Below are 18,800 nucleotides of genomic sequence, written 5' to 3'. Positions count from 1 at the left end.
TAGCATAAATATATTGGAACATATACTCATTAGACTCGTGCTAGAAGGAATTGAGGCTCTTGGGACTGTGCTTGTCTCCTTACCTCGGGAAGGAAAGCTTTGTAGCTTCTACTGTGGGACTAAGAAAGTTTTATCTGCAAAGTGGTTGCAGCGCAATCTTCTTCCCCTCAATCTGTGACTAACATGAATCTGGCCTTGTTCATCCATGAATGTTTCAGCAATAGGAAATTATTACTCATGAGAGCTCTGTTAGGATAGTTGCACTTTACAACCTGAGGAATCCTCAGCAAGGACAGGGAATGATTTGCCCAGTATAAGCTAAAGGGATAGGTGTCAAAATGAAGGTGGGAAAAACCAAGCTCCTGCTGACCAGTGCGAAGAGCTAACTGCTGAATGCGTCTCCCAAGGGAGTCTGTCAGTCCCTTCCAGAACATTCCTGCTCATGTCAACACACTCAAACAGACAGACAATGAAATCAACTGAAAAATGTGCTTTGAACCCACGAGAGCTGATGAAAGCACAGTTAAACTTACTCCATGCAGTACACATTAAAAAAATGGGCACAGCTGTTACTTTCTCATTTATATCTGTTAAAAAGAAACAGTAACTGAGAGATTAAGCCCTCCCTCCGTGATACCATGTAATACAAGAGGATTATGAAATAGCAGGAGGTATAAAAGTTAGAAAAGCCCAACCTCCCCAGCTGCCATCAAAATGCAGGCGCTCAGGCAGTTCCTCCTCCTGCCTCTCGTAGCTGCTCTAGCTCTCGCTGAAGACAACTCAATAGAATCCACGGGTATGGAAACCTAGTCTTTTCTTCATCTGTGAAATTTTATTAATTTTTGCACAATATGTATTTTATAGGCAACTGAAGGGAAAAATGTTAAACATATCTCTAAAAGTGCATCTTATTTTAATGTACTGCTGCACAATAGTAATACCCGAATGTGCCAGCAAGTGTTAAAAATGGTAAATAACCAAAAAAATTGCAATCTATGACTCCCTATGGCAAATTTTTAATTTAAGAACTTGATTTTGAAGATATTTCACTCTGGAGTGGAAATTTGCCTTTATAAATTAATACTGTATTAGAGTAACAGGAATAAAGTGACTTAATTGGGACATGGTTGCCTTTTAAAAGAGATTTGTTCATTTTTCCTTTGGTTCAATCAGAAGCAATAGATAATCATTTGTTGCTCGATTTGAGATCACCATTCAGTGTTCAAATCAGCAATTTTCCTCATTAATGGTGGGTAGCTACTGTAGGATAATGAAGTATTGCTGCAGAGCTGCTCTAGTGGTGCCTGGCTACAGAAGAGTCCAGAGGGATGCAGAGGGCGGGTAGGGCAAAGCTGACCTTGTAATGCTCTTAGGATTGGGAGGTTTCATATGTGACAAGAAAGGGCTCTCCTAAACCTTTCTTTTCCCTCTGGAGTTCATCAGAAAGCCTGACCTTTTTATCTAGGACTGCATATGCTATATAGGAAATTCTTCCTGCTGTTTTAGACCATTATTTTTAGATTAATATTAAAGTAGTAAGGAGATCTTATGCTCAAACCGGATTATAAACTTTTTCTAAAGTTTCCTATACAGTAGCCATTATATAGGAAACCAACCTTAAACTTTTTCTAAAGCTTCCTATACCACGACTACTTCGCAGCTTATTAACATTCATTAAGTGATGTTAGCGATGTCAGCCATTGTTGGTTTGTGTTTTTTCAAAAGAGAACCGAGTCAAAGTCCAGCTAGCCCCGCATCCTGAACCCAGTAACAGGCAATGGAGGATGCTCAGGCAAGAATACGGATACAAGCCTGCATAATACTTCCCCAGAATACTCTCCCAGTCACCAACAAACGTGGTTCAGGACTTCTGAAACAGAGAGGAAGTGCTACCTTTGTGTTTAATAGTTACTAAAGGCTTTTTAATTCATGGATTTGACCTGTTTTATGTTTTACTTTTACCATCCACATCATCCTGCAGCAAAGATCCACGTGCAAAGAACCAGTTCCTTTTGTTTGTTTCAAAACCACACCTTACTGGTTTCATTGCAGCCCACTGAGTTACTGTATTGAAAGAGAATATCTCATATTAATCCTCTCCATCAATTTATAGACCTCTAGCACCTCTTTTCTCTCCTAGTTCTCCTCTTTCTGACCTGACATGCTTCAGTTCATTTACTTATTCCTTGTCTGGAAGCTGTTATAAACTTTTGATCATCTTCGCTGCCATTCTCTGAAGTTTCTCCTCTTTAGCAGTACCCTTTTAGAGACGGAGGATCAGAATTGTATGTAGCAGTAAATATACAGTAATCCTACATATAGTCCTTTAGAAGCTCAAATCTGAAAAGTCTTTTTGATTCCCTGGGCGTAGGTTCCCAAATGCTTTTAAGTAAAGGGCTGAACCTTAGAACTGGATTAAATGATCGCTAGGAACTCAAGGTAGGCAGAAGACAGGAGGCTTGAGGTGCTTGTGGTGACCAGCCTTGCCAAAGAGAGTTGCTGAGGTGTCTCGTATCCCTTGGCATTTCCAGTTTTGCCATTGGCTTCATCTGTGATATGCGTTGCCCTAACTCCCCTTTTCTCTACTACTAGGAAAATGAGGACTAAAAGTATTTTCTAATATTCTTTCACTATTTGATCCTTTCATAAACTGCAGTAATATAAATAAAAATTAGTACAACATTTTGCATGTCTGTTCCATGACGGACTGTCCCAGAGTTTTTTGCATAGTGGAGGATTAAACATTAATGCAAGAGAAAACTTGAGAGAGATCCTTGCAAGCTGGTTTTTGTTGTTGCTGTTTTTCAGCAGGTGTACCTCGCTGTGGTGCTTCACTTCAGGAGCTCAACAAAGCATTAAAGATTCAACTAAATGCAAATGCAAACTGCGTCTGGCAAATTCAGAGGAATGCAAATAAAAAAATTAGGCTCATTTTCTCCTCTTTTACGTAAGTATTTCCTCCAGATGCTTTTGTACTCTTTCATTCCATTAGAATACAGCACAGAAAAATATTGCCTCCAAATATTTCTCTGTATTGAATCTGTGTTGTGGACTCCAAAGAGCCTGTATATCTATCAGTGAGCTTAAGTAGTTCTCACTGTGTTTTTTCAATAGATTTGCTCCTTCTTCAAGCTGTGAAACAGAAAGTATTAAAGTATATGATGGTCCCTCGACTAACTCGCCTCTTCTTGGACAAGTATGTAACAACACCAATGCAGTTCCAGTACTTCAGTCATCTTCACACAGTTTAACTTTTCGCATAACAACAAACTCCGTGGCTTTCCCACGAAACTTCTTTGTCTTCTACTACTTCTTTTCACCAGAAACAAGTAAGTCAGAACTTAATGCAGCCATTAAATACCATTTGAATTGCACCATTAAAAGAAACTTTCCTATTAAGGGAAAGTTTAGGACAGCGATTAGAGACTATTAACAGAACCTTTAATTAGCCCACTCAGTTCTTCAGCCCTTAGAGAATAGCGTGGGGGAAAATCAGCAGAAGGAAGGAGGCAGCAAAACAATAGTGCACTTGCTGGAGAGCCTAAAAAGTGCCATTTTACTCAGAAAAACGATTGCATTATGGGACTCCACTTGTACTTACAGGCTTCTACTAAATTTGCTCAGTATTATAGCATTTACCCAGAAAGAGAATATGACCATCTAGTCCTGCCGAGTACATACAGGTCACTGAAGTCAGTAAGGGTTTTTATTCAACAAGCTCCTCACTTTTTTTTCCTTAAAATGTAAGAATAGCTTGGACAAAATCAGTCTGAGCTTGTGACCAGTTCCTTTGCTCCTGCTGATCCAAGTGGCATGGTATTAAGCTCTTAAAAGTTTCAATTTTACAGAGTAGTTACCACATCCTAGTTTATGCTGCTCCAGTGTTTAACTTTGCTGCTGAAAAATTGTGCCCTATTTCTAGTCTCCATTTGTCTTTCTGAGGTTTCCAATGATGATTTTATTTTGCCTTTGTCTATAAAGTAAAATATCTCCCAAACTTGAAGATTTTGCACTTCCATATAGATCATGACCAAGGCCTCAAAGATTTCTCTAATACAAAGTCTCTTGGGGCTTCTTTTGGCTGGTATAGCATCTTCATTACCAGTTTTTCAAGATGGCACCTAATTTACCCGAAATGTAGTTATAACTAAATTGCTCACAGTATCAAGGCTAACTCACCGGCAGCCGTCTCAGATGGCATTACACTGTGCCTTGCAGATATACCATAGTGACAATAGACTTCATTTTGTAACATCCACCTGACCTGAAATTCTCTATAGAAGTTCTGTCTTTAGTACCTTTAATAATTTCCAAAAGAATGGAATCCTAAAGAAACAACCCTGCTAGTTACATAACTTTAGATCTTTAATTTATTTTTTATGGCTTATTATATATACTGTTACCACTATATCTACTCTTCATTTCAGAAATTGAAAATTGTGGAGGACAATTAACTGGCCCCAATGGGACATTTACCACCCCCAACTACCCAGCACCTTACCCTGCATTTACATACTGCGTCTGGCACATACAAACAGCAAAAAACTCGAAGATAAACTTACAATTCCAGGATTTTTTGTGAGTAAATGTCCTAATGCTCTATTACTCTTTTTTCATTTTGTTTAAACGCATTACTTTAAACACAGGAAGCAGAAGTGCTTTCAAACTTTTAGAACATCTATACACTTTTAAAACGTGCTTTGCTGACTCTTATGATAAAGTAATTGCAGCGTGTTCCACATCACTATACGTTACCCTATAGCTACTGCAGTGCCAGTCAGTGATACGCAGAAAGCATTTCAGGTGACGAGCTATGAGGTGTAGGTCCATTTTAAGCTAGCCTGAATGGTCTGAATTTAAATCCATCAGTATAAATAAAGCTTTCGCTACATGAGCAACATGTTTAAAACCATCACGTGCAGTGTAATCGCAATTTAGAACGGAGGGTCAAAAGAAGAATAAAGCAAATACTGCCCAAAGTATGTCTTCCTCAGTATTTCTGGCCGTTGGGCAGAGAAGATAGCGTAGCGCTGGCTTAAGTACTTCCAAGTATAAATGCTAATAGATGCATTGGCATAATGAAACCACACTGGCATGGACTTTCCTGACCCTTATTGCTCTTTAGCAGGGTTGGTCTCCCATATGTAGTGGGCTGGTAGCCCTTTTTTGACTTTCCCTGCATCAGTTGACACTGTGCATGGAGGAAAGTCTCAATACCAAGGGAATTCAAGGGCCAGTATCTTCAAGAACATTTCTTGAGATATTCAGACTGCAGAATGCTGTATAAGAATTCAGTAGGGGATGCATAGGATTCTACAGGAAATCATTACCTTGAGCACTACCCTCTGAGATGATGAGCTCTGCGCACAGTGGTGTATGTTCTCGCCGCTCCTGGCCGGGGTCCATCTGCTGATTCAGGAGCAGAGGTGTTGTTCTGGAGGTATCCACCCACCACAGTACAGCTGGGGCTTTTCATCAAGGGCAGCAAGCACCGAGGTAAGCTCTCATGCAGACTGATAAAAAGGGCAAGAGCCTTCCTCTGGTGACATACACAAGAGGTTTCAGAGAGCCGCATAAGTCAACCCTACACTTTAAAAGCTCTTTATTTTAAGATACAGGTTTATATATATTATGTAATATAAATTATATATATAATTATATTAAAATATATAATTATATATTATATATAAATATGTATTTGAAGGTGTGGTTATTTTTAGTAAATAAGTAGCAATCCTTGTATATGGCATCAGAGCTATAAAGACAGCTGATCCAGCTTCTGTTGAGAGCTATAGCAAAATGTTTGTTAATTCAATGGGAGCCGAATCACCCTTTTATTAAGCATTTCTTGCTTTTGAGGGTTTTCCATGTTTTATTTGGTTTTAATAATGTTTATTTATGTGTTCTTTTCTTCTCCATTCTTTTATTTCAGTTGACTGGAATTCATCAGACACGTTATCTGCACTGGATCCTCTATCCAGTATGAGCAATGTTCTCTATAGTCAGATTTCCCTGTAATTATTTTTTCTCTGTCTGCAGCCTGGAACTAGACCAAAACTGCCAATTTGACTTCACAGCAGTCTATGATGGCCTCACCACTAACACTGGCTTAATAGGAAAAGTATGTGGTCGTGCTCAGCCCACGTTTGAATCTTCTTCAAATGTTATGACAGTTGTGTTGTCTACGGACTATGCCAACTCCTACAGAGGATTTTCTGCTCAGTATACCAGTGCTCCGCTGCCAGGTCCTGTGGAGCCCGACAGTAAGTACACTTGCTACATGAATAGGAGGCCATTTCTTATTCTCACATACGGTTCTTCTCTTCCCCTATAAATATCGAAAAGAACTGATGGTTGTTACTGAGGATTTAAGCCTTTTTATTGGTAGTCATTAACCCTCTTTACATACAAAAATGCCACATTAGTCTCACCTACACAGCATAAGTTACTACCTGACCCATCTGCGAAAGAAAGCCTGTTCTTTCACTTTTTGGTCCTTTTTCTAGCCAGCACCACTGAAAGTCTGGGGTTTTCCTTCTTTTGGAGAAAGCAGGCATTGTTACTGTCCTAGAGGTGTAAAGATAAACTTTTTTTGACTGGTCAGTTTAAATGTTTTTGTTCCCTGAGGTACTCAGAAAAATGGTCTGCCCTGGTTAGTCAAACAGGGTTTAGGTGTGTTGTAATTTCCTTTCCCCCAGAGCTGGACCATTGTCTTTATTAATTCCATACGTTTGCCTGCCCATCTCATTAACCGAGGTGGAAAAGGAGTCTCTAAAGCCTCACTGTATGCCATAAATCAATTTCCTCACCCACCATTCTGCACTAGCACTTTGATTCCTTTTCCCTTTCATAAAGGCTGCAATTTGTTCTGTGTTACTGGGTTTGAAATCAAACTTTCAACATGAGTTTTACATGGTTTTGCTTATCTAACATTTTTGAAGTCGAACATGAAGTTTTGTTCTGACTTCTGCATGACCTCAAACACGCATGAGCCGTTGCAGACTGACAAATCAAGAACCATGCAACAGGTTCAAGGATCTAGACCAACTGAGAAATGACCGCAGCACAGTTTGTGGTAACGTTTTTTGTTCTGTGTTTTTTTTTTAATTTCTCTTTCAATGGCAGTGTTCCTTACGTGCTCTTCAGTTAGCATGAAAATTGTTCTGAGCAAGTCTTACGTGGCCTCCCTTGGTTATAATGAAACTCGCCTACAGCTGAATGATCCATCTTGCAGTCCGGTTATAACAAACTCGGTGATCTTTTCCTTCCCATTAGCCAGCTGTGGAACAATTAAAAAGGTAAAGGGGGAAAAAAGTTATGTAAAGCTAACAATAGCTTATGAATGACAAGAGCTCGTAAAAGCAGTTTATGAATAGCATGTGAATAAGCCAAGATTTACTTTCACTCAGCGCATCCAATTGCATGTTTCCAGTCTTGAAGTAGAAAGAACATTTCTCCTCTTTAAGAACCCAATGATCAATGAGCCCTTCAAAGGAAGTCCAGGAGAATCCACGCAAATTAACCCCAAACATTTCATTCCCTCTCCAACCCAGGTTGTCAGAAGTAGCACAGCATTAGGTGTGTAACTTAGACATTCTCTGCGAGTGATACAGCCGGCACTTATCCTGGAGACACAAGGAAAGGGGAAAAACCCTAAGGTGTAAAGGTTCCCAAGAGCTAGTTCATAGCATTGTTCTGATAAGGGTGACTGAAGCGTAGCTTCGGTACTTTCCACACTCTGTGCGGTATTCCTTAACCTTTTTGCTGCATGGGTTGGTTCAGTGTTTTGAAAAAACAGGAGGAGGGTTGATAATGGTTTTTTGGTTGCAACCTGTTGCACATTTCAAAGGTATCTTGAGCCTCTGATAAGCATAGCTGGGCGGCTTCATAACTTTAGTACAATTGCTTTCAAGTGCACTGCTCATATAATCACAACTCAGCACTTCATATGATTCCCTTTACAGGAAGAAGGTCAGAGCATCACTTACACCAACATCATCTCTCTCTCTACAACAGGCAACATTATCACCCGTCAAAAGAGCATACAGATTATTGCAAAATGCAAAATGGAAAACAATTCAACCTTAGAAGTCATTTACGTGACTAAAAATAATATAATCCAAAACACAACCGCTGTGGGAAGATACAATGTTAGCATGTCATTCTATGACTCGGCTTCATTCTCCAAGCCCATACGTCAGTCCCCGTATTATGTAGACTTGAACCAAACTCTTTTTGCTGAAGTCAGTCTTCACTCCACCGACCCAAATCTTTTGGTGTTTGTCGATACCTGTATAGCATCTCCACAACCTGATTTTGGATCGCTAACGTATGACTTAATCAGAAGTGGGTAAGACACTAAACTGTTTTATGACTGTCTCCTAGTACGTGAGGAAACATGACCTAAATTTCAGCCGTAGTTCTTTTATTTTTTTCTCTCTTCCACTTACCTGCTTTAGTAGACTGTGGTTGGAAGCTAAATTTCATAGGAATTTAAAGGCATTACATAAACAGAGCTAGGAAAAACAAGCACTACATTGCACTGGGGAAAGGAAAAAAACCACATCATTGTACGCCCACATGTAAAAATAATGCCCTAGTTAAATGCTGTGATTAGTCAAGAGTAGTTAGCAAGAGTGATTATTTTGTGGACTACTTCAACAGATCTGTAAATTCTGTTGCAGCTGCAATAAAGATGACACCGTGGTAACCTACCCACCACTCAAACACTATGGAAGATTCAAATTTAATGCCTTCAGGTTCCTGCGGAGCTTTCCATCAGTTTATCTCCAGTGTGATATTTTAATTTGTGACAGCAACAATACAAACTCTCGCTGTACCGAAGGCTGTATCTCCAGGCAAAAGAGAGCTATTTCTTCGTACACATGGAAAACTAACACTGTAGTAGGTCCCATCCGCCTGAAAAGAGATCTCAGGTCTGCTGATCACTTAGGTAAGAGGAATACGTAAATCAAGAACCTGGTTAAGCTCTTCCTCGGTGTAAATCCATTACCTTCATTCCACTCATGAAATGAGTTACACTAGTTCCGAGCTAACCTGGCATCAGAGCAACAGGTTCAACAGAAGTTGGTGTTTTGTGAGATCACGGACGCCGACAGACTGACAGCCTTTTGGATTAAGGCGTGTTCTTTGAAGTAGAAAAAGAAGCACTCGCTCCTAGTAACAGAAGTAGTGTATGCAGGATCTGACTATGTATTCAGAAAAAGTTACAAATGGCAAGAGATTTCAGATTTTCAAATGTGACATTTTTTGATGAAGCGTACCAGACACAGGGACCAAGCCACAGACTACTTAAAAAACACATTCCAAAGTGTAGTCAAGCTTTATTATAACCTGTCCATCTTCTAACAGTCCACTCAATTTCACTCAGTTTTATTTGTTGGTACTACAGAAAAGCTATCATCCCGCATAAACATAGATGTATGTATGTATTACCTATTAGAACATAAATATGGAGAGGACAGCCACCGGAGCAGAAATCAAAAGCACCATGCTTTTAACTCCGAGCTGCAAAGCTATTTATAAGACAACTAAGCTTTAGTGCCTCCATCTGACATCTCTTCAGCACAATTTGCAGTCTGCTCTACAGTGGTCCAGATGAGTACTGAGCGCTAATGCAGAACAGACTGCAAAATATGGAAAAGCTATTTTAAAGGGCTTGTATTGTAACTCCCACTACACCCTTTGTTCCCACTTTTATTGAGCGCAAAGCTTCACCCGAGAAAAGCATGTTGTGCCACATGCTTTCAGGTGTCAGATCTAAGAAGTATTTTGCATTAATCATGCTCTTAATAGTAGTAAACATTTTCTTCCCGTTTTAAATAATTATTAACCCCTTTGAACTCTAGCAGCATTTTAAACACGTTCCCATTTATTTCAATAGTGAAAGATTTAGCATCCATATGCTAGAAACTGGACACATCTGTAATGTGAAAGGGATTCAAGTGCAAACAGATCGCACTCAAAGTATCATAAAACATAGATTAATTCTCATAGTATCCTGCACGATTTACAGAAAAATAGTGAGTTTTACCAAGGACCAGCTAGTAATCCATTAGAGGGGACAGGGTTAGAACCACAAGTTTCTTTTTTGCCCAGCTTTGCTTCAGCAATATGGCTAAAGATAATGACAGCACCGCTGGGCAGAAACTTGGCTGCAGCGATACCAAAGAATTTGTTAACATTGTGATGCTCTTCTGCACAATTGTTTTATTACCAATTTTTACAACTCTTCTGTACTACAGATTCAGAATTTGCAGTGGGTGTGGGTCAACTCCTCAGAACCAAAATACATGAAAAAATGTTTATTTAATTTTAACTGAAATGACATGGTATTCAAAACTTTAAACATCCCACCTTCTTTTTTCTCTACACAGAATCCCTCACTCAAGTAGATGCTGAAGAAACCCGGAGCCTGCAACAATACAGCTTCTACACTCTTTCATTCATGGTCCTGCTTTCAAATATTATCCTTGCGGTAGGTGTGATACTAAAATATCACAAACGCCAAACAGGATATGGCTACCAAAAAATCCAGAGCTCATATTAACAACGTCAGCATATTTTGAATTTGTGTCAACTTCTATTCAGATTTGTCACCCAAAGAGGGGAGAGGGAAAATACCCAAACAAACAAACAAAAAATTTCAATAAACTAACAGCCTTGACATACAACAATGCTTGGAAACATATTTCAACTTTTTTTTGTAATTAAAAAAAAAAAACCTCTCGACCTAGCACTGTATCTTAAATCACTGAGTTGAAAAAGAATACAAGTGTCTACCTCAGGGTTTCTTAGAAAGCATCTAAAAACTAACTTTACAGGTGTAAAGTGACTTGTAAAGTACAAGATAATTTAGGTCCTTTCTTCTTCTTCAAAAAAAAATTCTCTTTTTATCTTTTCAAACCACTTTGAAACTGCACCTGGCATGAGTTAAGCTGAGGGACAACTGTGAGATGTCTGTTCAAAGCAAATTATCCTCTCCAAAATCTACTCCTGTGGGTTGCTATCATCAAGATCTGACAGTCTTCAAAAAACATCAGTTTTCCTCAAGAAGAAAATATTAGGTAGACTAGATAAAGATACTGGATTGTATGTGCCTGCGCTGCTTGTGCAGTCAACACTTGCTTCCCCATCAACAGCTTTTGCTCAGTGCATTTTAAAACACCAAATACAACCAATGTCTCCACACCCAAACTTAGGAGTTTACCATTAAATCCCCATACAGTCCAAGTTAAATGGTGCACCCCAGAATTCAAAGAGCAATAAACAGAATGAAGTATGAAGCTTGACCTTCCCCAAAAGAGGGACTTTGAGTCACAGTTCTACCTCCCCAAATGACAGCAGAACTGATCCCAACAGGTTACAGTAAATATGATGCAATAAGGCTACTTCTCTGGCCTAAGGTCAGTGAAACACAGCAGCTCCTACCCCAGCGTGTTCTGTCTGGCAACGAGATCCCCTTGAGAGGAACCACAAATGAAGTACTTACATTTCTTAGGATAATCAAACATGGATAAATACAACTCTGCTACGTATACATTCGTTTCAGCTGTTCCTGCATTGCTCAATTAATATAGGAGGGGAAATGACATTTATAATGACAGTCTTGGTTTAGATATCACTTAAGGAGCCTAGATTCCTAACTTAGGTGCCTGTACAGCCAGCAAGGCTTTCCAAGAACCCAGGCTAGGGTTCAAGTTAGCCTGTCTCTCTAAACCCGACTCCTTAAACAGTCCAAGTTAAGCAACGCCAGTACCACCCTTCCTCTTACAGATGGAGCAATAAAACATCTTCAACAGGATTGCCATTAAAATAAACCAAAAGCACAAAGAAACCGCATTTTGTTCTACTGGTAACACGTTACACATCAAAAATCAAGACAACAAAAAGTCAACTGATCACATGTAGGTAAAAAGATAAGCTGTAACTCAATTTATTTAGAGTACTTCTCCATTGTTCAAACTGAAACTGGGAAACTGTGTTTCATATGGCTTTTAGCAATGCTCTTTAAATAAATAAGCCGCAAAGGGCATACAAAATTCTTATATTTAGCAAAAAACACACATCCTTAAGATCTTTCATAAAACTGTGTACAATAGTGGATAGAATTACAGTAACAAAATGCAAGTCAACAACACTGAGGTTCTTTACAGTTGTAACTCCATAAATACTAAGCTTTGTAAAGTGTAATTGCCCTTACTTACGTTGAAGCTCTATATCTATATACATCTACCTCTCTCCATTAGAGAGCCCCTCATTAGAACCATAGTGCGCTTGTGAAATTTTGTTTGGCTTTGAGTTCTGAACCAAGTCCATCAAGAGAACCATTTTATTATCTATATGTGTCTGAAGAGCCTGGATTTGGCGATCAATATAGTCCATTAGTTTTTTCTCCATCAGATCCATATTTTTTGAGATCATCTTTTCCAAGTAGGAGCAAATAGGCTGTTGTTCTACTCTGTGAAAAAAGCAAATTAAGAAATAGGTTATACTTATTCTTATATGACAAGGGGCATGACAGACATCTGGGCACTTGAATTTCTTTTCAATATAAAATGTCACTTATTAGACAATAAAGTTTGGATGGTATTAGGTTTTTAGCACAAGTAAAATACCTTGCCTGCCACGTTTTAAATCTCAGAATTTTTTTATAAACATGCTAGGGTATACAGTCATCTTCTTTGAACCTTATTTTTTCAAAGGCTCAATTACGCATTAGACAGCTTAGTTATGTATAACAATCCACACAACTCAACAGTATACACAGAGTTCAAATTCTGTCAGTATGGCAGGCTTTACTGTTCTCAGCTAAAGTGTTTCAAGAGTTATACAAACTATGTAATTCTTTATTTTTGCATCTGCATTCTTTAAAAATACTGCACTTCCCCAGGAGCTGGAGATATTCAGGCTCTATTAGAACTGGGATTCCTACGCTACACTCCTACATCTCACCATTTCCACTATTATTCCTTAGGTATCAAAGTAGGTGCCCTACTACCGTGAAGTTTGCACTGTAAATGCCAACAAATGAGGAGGGACGGGAAAGATCGGTGGGATGAGATACACCAAGTACAGCAGAAAGATCGTGGCACACAGTGCGAACAAAGGAAGAGATAAGAATTTAGGAGGTAGAAGTAGTCAAAATGAGAATGTAATAACAGACAAGAAAGACAAACTAAATGTATATGAAATTGCAGAAAGACCATACTTTTTTTGAAATCATAAAAGGTGAAATGGAGGCAAAAGACACAGTTTAGTAACAACAGGTGATGTGATTTCTTCTGAAAAAACTCCTATATTCAAGCAGCTCATCTGAAAAATTAACTGTAATCATGTTCGTCGCCACACAGCCTTCAAACCCACATATTTTAAGATTCACTATTGCTGTTGAGAATAAAATGCTTACTTTATGTTTTCTATTTTTTACACTTGTCAGTAAATAGTCAAACTACTCCTTTAGTAAGCATGCCAAACTCAACTTACCCAACACACTGAACGCCTTCCTCTTTAGTCACTGCATTTTTACCAAAATGCTTATCGCCATCTTTTAGCCGAAGATGATTTACCTGACTGCATAAGTTTTGAAGAAAAGGAAGGAGCACCTGTGGATTAGCTACACTTGGTGTTTCGCTCACTTCTTCCTGCATATGCAAAGATCCCATGACTTTAAAATAATTTCTGAGGTCAACTCTATTTTGCTGGGTAGTAAGTCTTTCAGAATCAGAAGTATTCCCTCTTTCAGGTACCTGTGTGTTCAGATCACGACTTATTAAGTCTTCACATACTGTTTCACTTGTTAAATGATTTTTAACAGGCAAAGCTTCACTGGCTGATTGATCTAGTGATGCCTGAATAGCTGCACTGCCCAATCCATCTATTGCACGGTCGCCTCCAAAGTCTGAATTTTTCCCAAAGATCCAATTAAGTTTGTCTCCAAGGGGTAAACTGTTCTGATGGGAAGAAAAACAATACGATTAATATTTAAGCGTTAAAATATACTGGAAATTATACAATAAGAGCAATAGATACTTTATAACTCAGCATTCTACTAGTGTGATGTAAAGATTTAAAAAGTAGTTCTGAATTATATTCTCAGGGAAAAGCACAGGAAAAGATTTTTCCCTGTACATTATCTTGTCAGTCTCGTAAGTAACAAAACAGTTTTATTGACTTCATTTTTACCATGCTGTGTCTCCAAGACTGAACATTATTCACATCAGATGGATTCAGGATTCTGTTGAAATAGCCTACTTTGCAGGATTACGATCTAAATCAAATAAATGCTGTGAAAGAGCACGTTCCCGTTAGTTGAGGGTGACATGCTTTGAATAACAATAAAGGAGACAAACCAGCCCATCTACCTACACCCCAAACATTACAGGGAACATGCCCACCATCCTTGACAAGCAATGACAAAGGAAACGAACAAAAGGAGAGAAGGGTGGCAGTGAAGTTTAAAATGATGATACGGAGTTCTTAACTCTGGACTTGGTGTATGCAGCAATTCCTTGAGTGTGCAATCTTTATTCACTGCACTCCTTATTTAAGGGTGGCAATAACTAAACCAGATTTAAAACGGCAGCAAGTTTGGGTTAAAAAAAAAAAATCAGAAAATCTCTTCCACCAAATCAGTTTAGAACATGCTTAACTGTTACAGAAGGTAAGGTCACAGATCAGTACTATTTATGCTTACGGAAAAGCACAGTGACTTACTTTCTGCTGACATCGGACCATGTCCATGAGTTGCTGAGCACCTGGAGACAACTTCGATCCCATAGATTCCATTATAGTTTGCACTCTGTCTAGATCTATGCTTGAGCCTAGTGAAGGAACATCAGTTGCTAGTTTTGCAGACACTGTTTTCACTTCTACAGTTATTTTACTGATGAGTACTCTCTGTTTCTCACCAATGGAGAGCAGCTATTGCAAGAAGGAAAAAAAAAATTTGGTTAGAAAAAAAAAAAATAGTTTCATGTTTTCTTTGTATGTATGGGACAATGCATTATTCTTTAAGTCTTGGGAAAAACTAAGCTGAACTCTTTTCTGGGAAATTTAAGTCGATTTCTCCTTACTATCACTCTTCAGAAAATTCTGACTGGAGCAGAGGTGCCTGCATGACCCAAAGATAAATCAGGCCTTGATCTTCTAAGCACTTAAAAAGCAGTGGCCGTATGGGTTTTCATAAGGTTATTTAACCGCATCAAAGTTAACAGTTCTAATTATGTAGCAACTGTTGATTATTTGCAGTTTATCTGGTTTATGAAGTTTTTTTTCTAAGAGGTTATCTTTCTCATATGAAGTCTTCATAAAAAGAAAGCTGGGATACAGATTTAAAAGGAGAACTCTACTATCAAGACAAAGTACCACCTAACAGATTAAGTGATTATATGAAGTGATGAAATGCATAATAACAATAAATTGAGTAAGAGCAATGCAATTTAGTCAGTTAAGTGATTAAAAAGACAAAGAAAAATAAAACAATTCTGTTCAACTCCCTACCTTAATTCTACAGGAAGTTGCAGGGCATTCGAACTTAAGGTACTTTTTGTATAAAGTAACCTTTTCAGTTTCACTAGAAAAATAAAATAAACAAGCTGTGACATCACTACATAAAGTACTTTTTTCTTTAGTAGAAATACACTGTATCAGTAAACAGATAAGAAACAAGACTGACTGGAACATATTTCTAATGTGGTATAGCAGTTTTAACACGTATATTCAACTTGTATTGAATCTTATCGGATACGTATGTAAAAAAGGATTTGTATGTGTACGTACATTATCTACTAGAGAAGCTTTTGAGGTTCAGTACGTTATTCACACATCTTCGCTGAGGCTCTGAGTCGGCTGTTTTTATTTACCTAATTAAGCAGCAGATGTGCCATGTAATGACTTAAAAACAAAAGAGAAGACATTGCTGTAATTCCCCTGGCAAAGCACGGAAGGAAGCATTGAAGGGGAAAACAAATCCTTCTTTTTTTATTTTCTCTCTTGTTCTTAAAGTGTGAGATGACTGTGTAACAAAGAGACAAGAGATCTTTTAGTAAAGATCAGCTAAAAGAGATTTGAAGAGACAAGCAGATCTGTTGTCCAGAAAGATTAAACAATACAGAAGAGTTGCACCTGTCCTAACTCCTTCTGTAGTCTTCCACAACAGAATTTCAGAGTAGCACTTTACAACTCACTGACTTAAACGTTTCACTAATCACAACAGAACAAAAAGGTAATTAGCAGAACTGCAGCCTTATATCTTTATTAAAGAGCCAGCATTTGTGCAAGCTACCAGTAACTGTGAGCACATCAAGGTTATCCCAGGCGACTGCGGTGCCTATGCTCGTTCACCAGTTTTGCACAGACCTTCAAGAAAGACCAAACCGGGTGGCTTTCGTGGTGCAGTCATCAGGTCTTTACCAGTAGCAGCACTTTACAGATACACAGACAGACAACGATGTCGCCAGTAAGAGAAGGGCCAGACGGCGCCGGGGACCCAGGAGCAAACCCTCCCGCCCCCCCGACACCCGCCGCGGGGCGACGTCCGCCTCCCGCTCCAGGCAGCCCCCGGTGCCCGCGAGGGCCGCGGCCAAAGGCCGCCACTCACCCCGGGGGCCGGGCGGCGCCCAGGCTCTCGCCCCGGCCGGTCCCGCAGTACTCCTCGCCGACGTACACCTCCATGTTCCGGGCCTCGCTCAGGATGCCGACGGAGACCATCTCCCCGGCGCCGGCAGGCCGGCACTCCAGGTGCAGCACGCAGGGCGCCTCGCTCCCGCCGCCCGGCCGCCTCTCCACGACGACGGCCTCGGTGCTGCGGGGGGAAGCGCCACGGCCGCGTTGCCCCGCCAGGCCCGCTCCCGCCCCGCCGCCCGCCCTCCCGCCCAGGCCCAGCCCGGCACCCCCTCACGCCGCCCGCTTGGCCGCAGCCGCCCGAGGAGAGCTAGCGGGGCGGGGCGACGCGGACCCCTCCGCCGTCGCCCTCACCTGGCCTCGCCACCGCCCGCGCCCTGCCGCAGGCAGACCGCCCGGGCCAGGCCGTCCGGCGGCACGCAGGGCCAGGAACACCCCGCCGCCACACAGCACGGCTCCCGCGGGCCGCCGGACGGGCCGGCCGCCTCCTCCGCCGCGCAGCCGCTCGCCATGGCGCGGCCACGGCCGGAACCGCCAACCGTCACCGGCCGCCGCCGGGCGCAACGCGCCTGCGGGAGGCGGCGGGACGGGAGCTCCGCGCATGCGCGGGTGGGGCGGCGCCCCGTAGGGTGGCGGGAGTCCTTCCTGAGGTAGTGCCCGCAGCCCGGGCCCGCGGCGGCGAGCCCTGGGGCCGCTAACGGGAGGGGCCCTGCCCGGAGCCTGCCTTCCGGGAGCAGCGGGCTCTGCCCCACCTCGGCCCTCGGGGGCGGGGGCGGCGGGTGCGGGCTGAGGAGAGCCCCTCGCCCACCCCCCGTCCCGCCTCCCGCCCTCCCACGGGGAGCAAAGGCTGACACGGAGGGGAGCGGCGAGTCGTGGGCGGGCTCGTCGCTGCGCGCCACCCGTTTGAAATAACACCCACAGTGTGGGCAAATGCCAGCATTAGTCCTTTTTCTAATAAAAGAAAGCTCTCTCGGAGAGATGGAAAAGCCTTAAAAGCATGTCGGTGCTACGGAACTTGACAAAATAGCAAAATTTGGAGCAACGGAATTCTCTTCCGAGCTGCATGCTAATACTGTACTGCATAAGAGAGGGACTATAAATAAAAGATGGGGTTCATTTAATTTTCAGTAGGATCCCAGCTTCTGGAGCCGGGGGAAGCTGCTCCTGACACTGCGGTAGAGACCGAAACCCTGGGAAGGCGGATATCGAGTTCTTCCACTGGGTGCCCGGCTGAGGAACGCTAATTAGGCCGGTGAAAATAGGGAGATGGACTTGAACAGGCTTTGTACAAGCTAATATTACAAATGTAGGTGGCATGTGTGCTTTTCTTCACTGAAGCCATTGTTTTATGTGATTTACTAGCAATGGAAAAATGGATTTGCTCTGTTTTAATTAATGAATTAATTAAAATTAATTAATGTAAATGTTTTGGCATAAAAACTGTGTTGTATCAGTCTCCTTTTTGAGTTTCTAAATGCGCTTGAAACTTCTGAAATGCGTTGCAAATTCATCCAGTTTTAGAAACATTTATTTTCTGCTTTTGGGGGCAATGTGGCTGCATGATGCCTTCGAAGATTATTCTGATCCTGGAAGAGCGATGAGCTGCACAAAATTACAGACTTCTGGTGAGGAGAATTATCTTTAACATAGAAGGGACTGGGTAAAATCCTTGTTTTGGGGATTTCCATGTGTTCGTATGCATTGTATTTTTGATATGTTTAAAGTAAAGATGAAAAAATGGAGAACAAAGAACAAGTTGAAATTTCAGAGAGTAGACTGGTTTATACTAGAGTTTTTTACTGAGCTGTCAATAGCCAACATAAACATCCTAAACATTGTACCCGTTGGTAGCAATATTTTATGTTTCTAATCTCATATGATCTCGCTGTGGTATCAAAGTCCTTTAGAATAAACCAGTTTGATCCCGGCATGCAATCAGCATTGAAGAATGTGCTGCTTTTTATTTGCATTAAGCTGTCTAACCAGTTTTTTTGCAAGCCTAATGGATTAAATTTTACTTCCCGTTTCCTTAGCAGAGATGAAGTATCGGAGTGCTTTTTCTGTTGTTTACCTTCGGAGCAGATGGTTCTCGTTCTAGTTCTCCTGTGTAGAGCAGCTAACAGCCAGGTACACAGTGTCTGCTCGAATACTGTAGT

At 41.0% G+C, this 18,800-nt stretch overlaps 2 protein-coding genes across 3 annotated transcripts; one reads left to right on the top strand and one right to left on the bottom strand.

Annotated features, from left to right (window-relative positions):
- Positions 1–646: 646 nt before the first annotated feature.
- Positions 647–10,622, top strand: LOC142411098 (CUB and zona pellucida-like domain-containing protein 1). The gene is made up of 9 exons (XM_075504396.1): positions 647–796; positions 2,812–2,947; positions 3,115–3,329; positions 4,428–4,578; positions 6,040–6,263; positions 7,126–7,298; positions 7,965–8,350; positions 8,685–8,953; positions 10,398–10,622. The coding sequence occupies exons 1-9, from the start codon at positions 715–717 to the stop codon at positions 10,568–10,570; spliced, it is 1,809 nt and encodes a 602-aa protein (XP_075360511.1). The 5' UTR covers positions 647–714; the 3' UTR covers positions 10,571–10,622.
- A 1,318-nt stretch (positions 10,623–11,940) lies between these two features.
- C6H10orf88 (chromosome 6 C10orf88 homolog) lies at positions 11,941–17,403 on the bottom strand. 2 transcript variants are annotated; one of them, XM_075504390.1, is made up of 6 exons: positions 16,999–17,191; positions 16,622–16,825; positions 15,523–15,595; positions 14,737–14,943; positions 13,507–13,973; positions 11,941–12,481 (listed from the first exon to the last, which is right to left on the bottom strand). In XM_075504390.1, the coding sequence occupies exons 1-6, from the start codon at positions 17,154–17,156 to the stop codon at positions 12,253–12,255; spliced, it is 1,338 nt and encodes a 445-aa protein (XP_075360505.1). In that variant the 5' UTR covers positions 17,157–17,191; the 3' UTR covers positions 11,941–12,252. The 2 variants fall into 2 exon arrangements, with proteins under 2 accessions (XP_075360505.1, XP_075360504.1); XM_075504389.1 differs by lacking the exon at positions 15,523–15,595 and having other exon boundaries at positions 16,999–17,403.
- Between the last annotated feature and the right edge of the window lie 1,397 nt (positions 17,404–18,800).

This window comes from Mycteria americana, chromosome 6 (assembly GCF_035582795.1).
Source record: "Mycteria americana isolate JAX WOST 10 ecotype Jacksonville Zoo and Gardens chromosome 6, USCA_MyAme_1.0, whole genome shotgun sequence".
NCBI lineage: Eukaryota > Metazoa > Chordata > Aves > Ciconiiformes > Ciconiidae > Mycteria > Mycteria americana.
The sequence above is the reverse complement of the archived record's forward strand: the minus strand, read 5'-3'. Positions and strand labels throughout refer to the sequence as shown.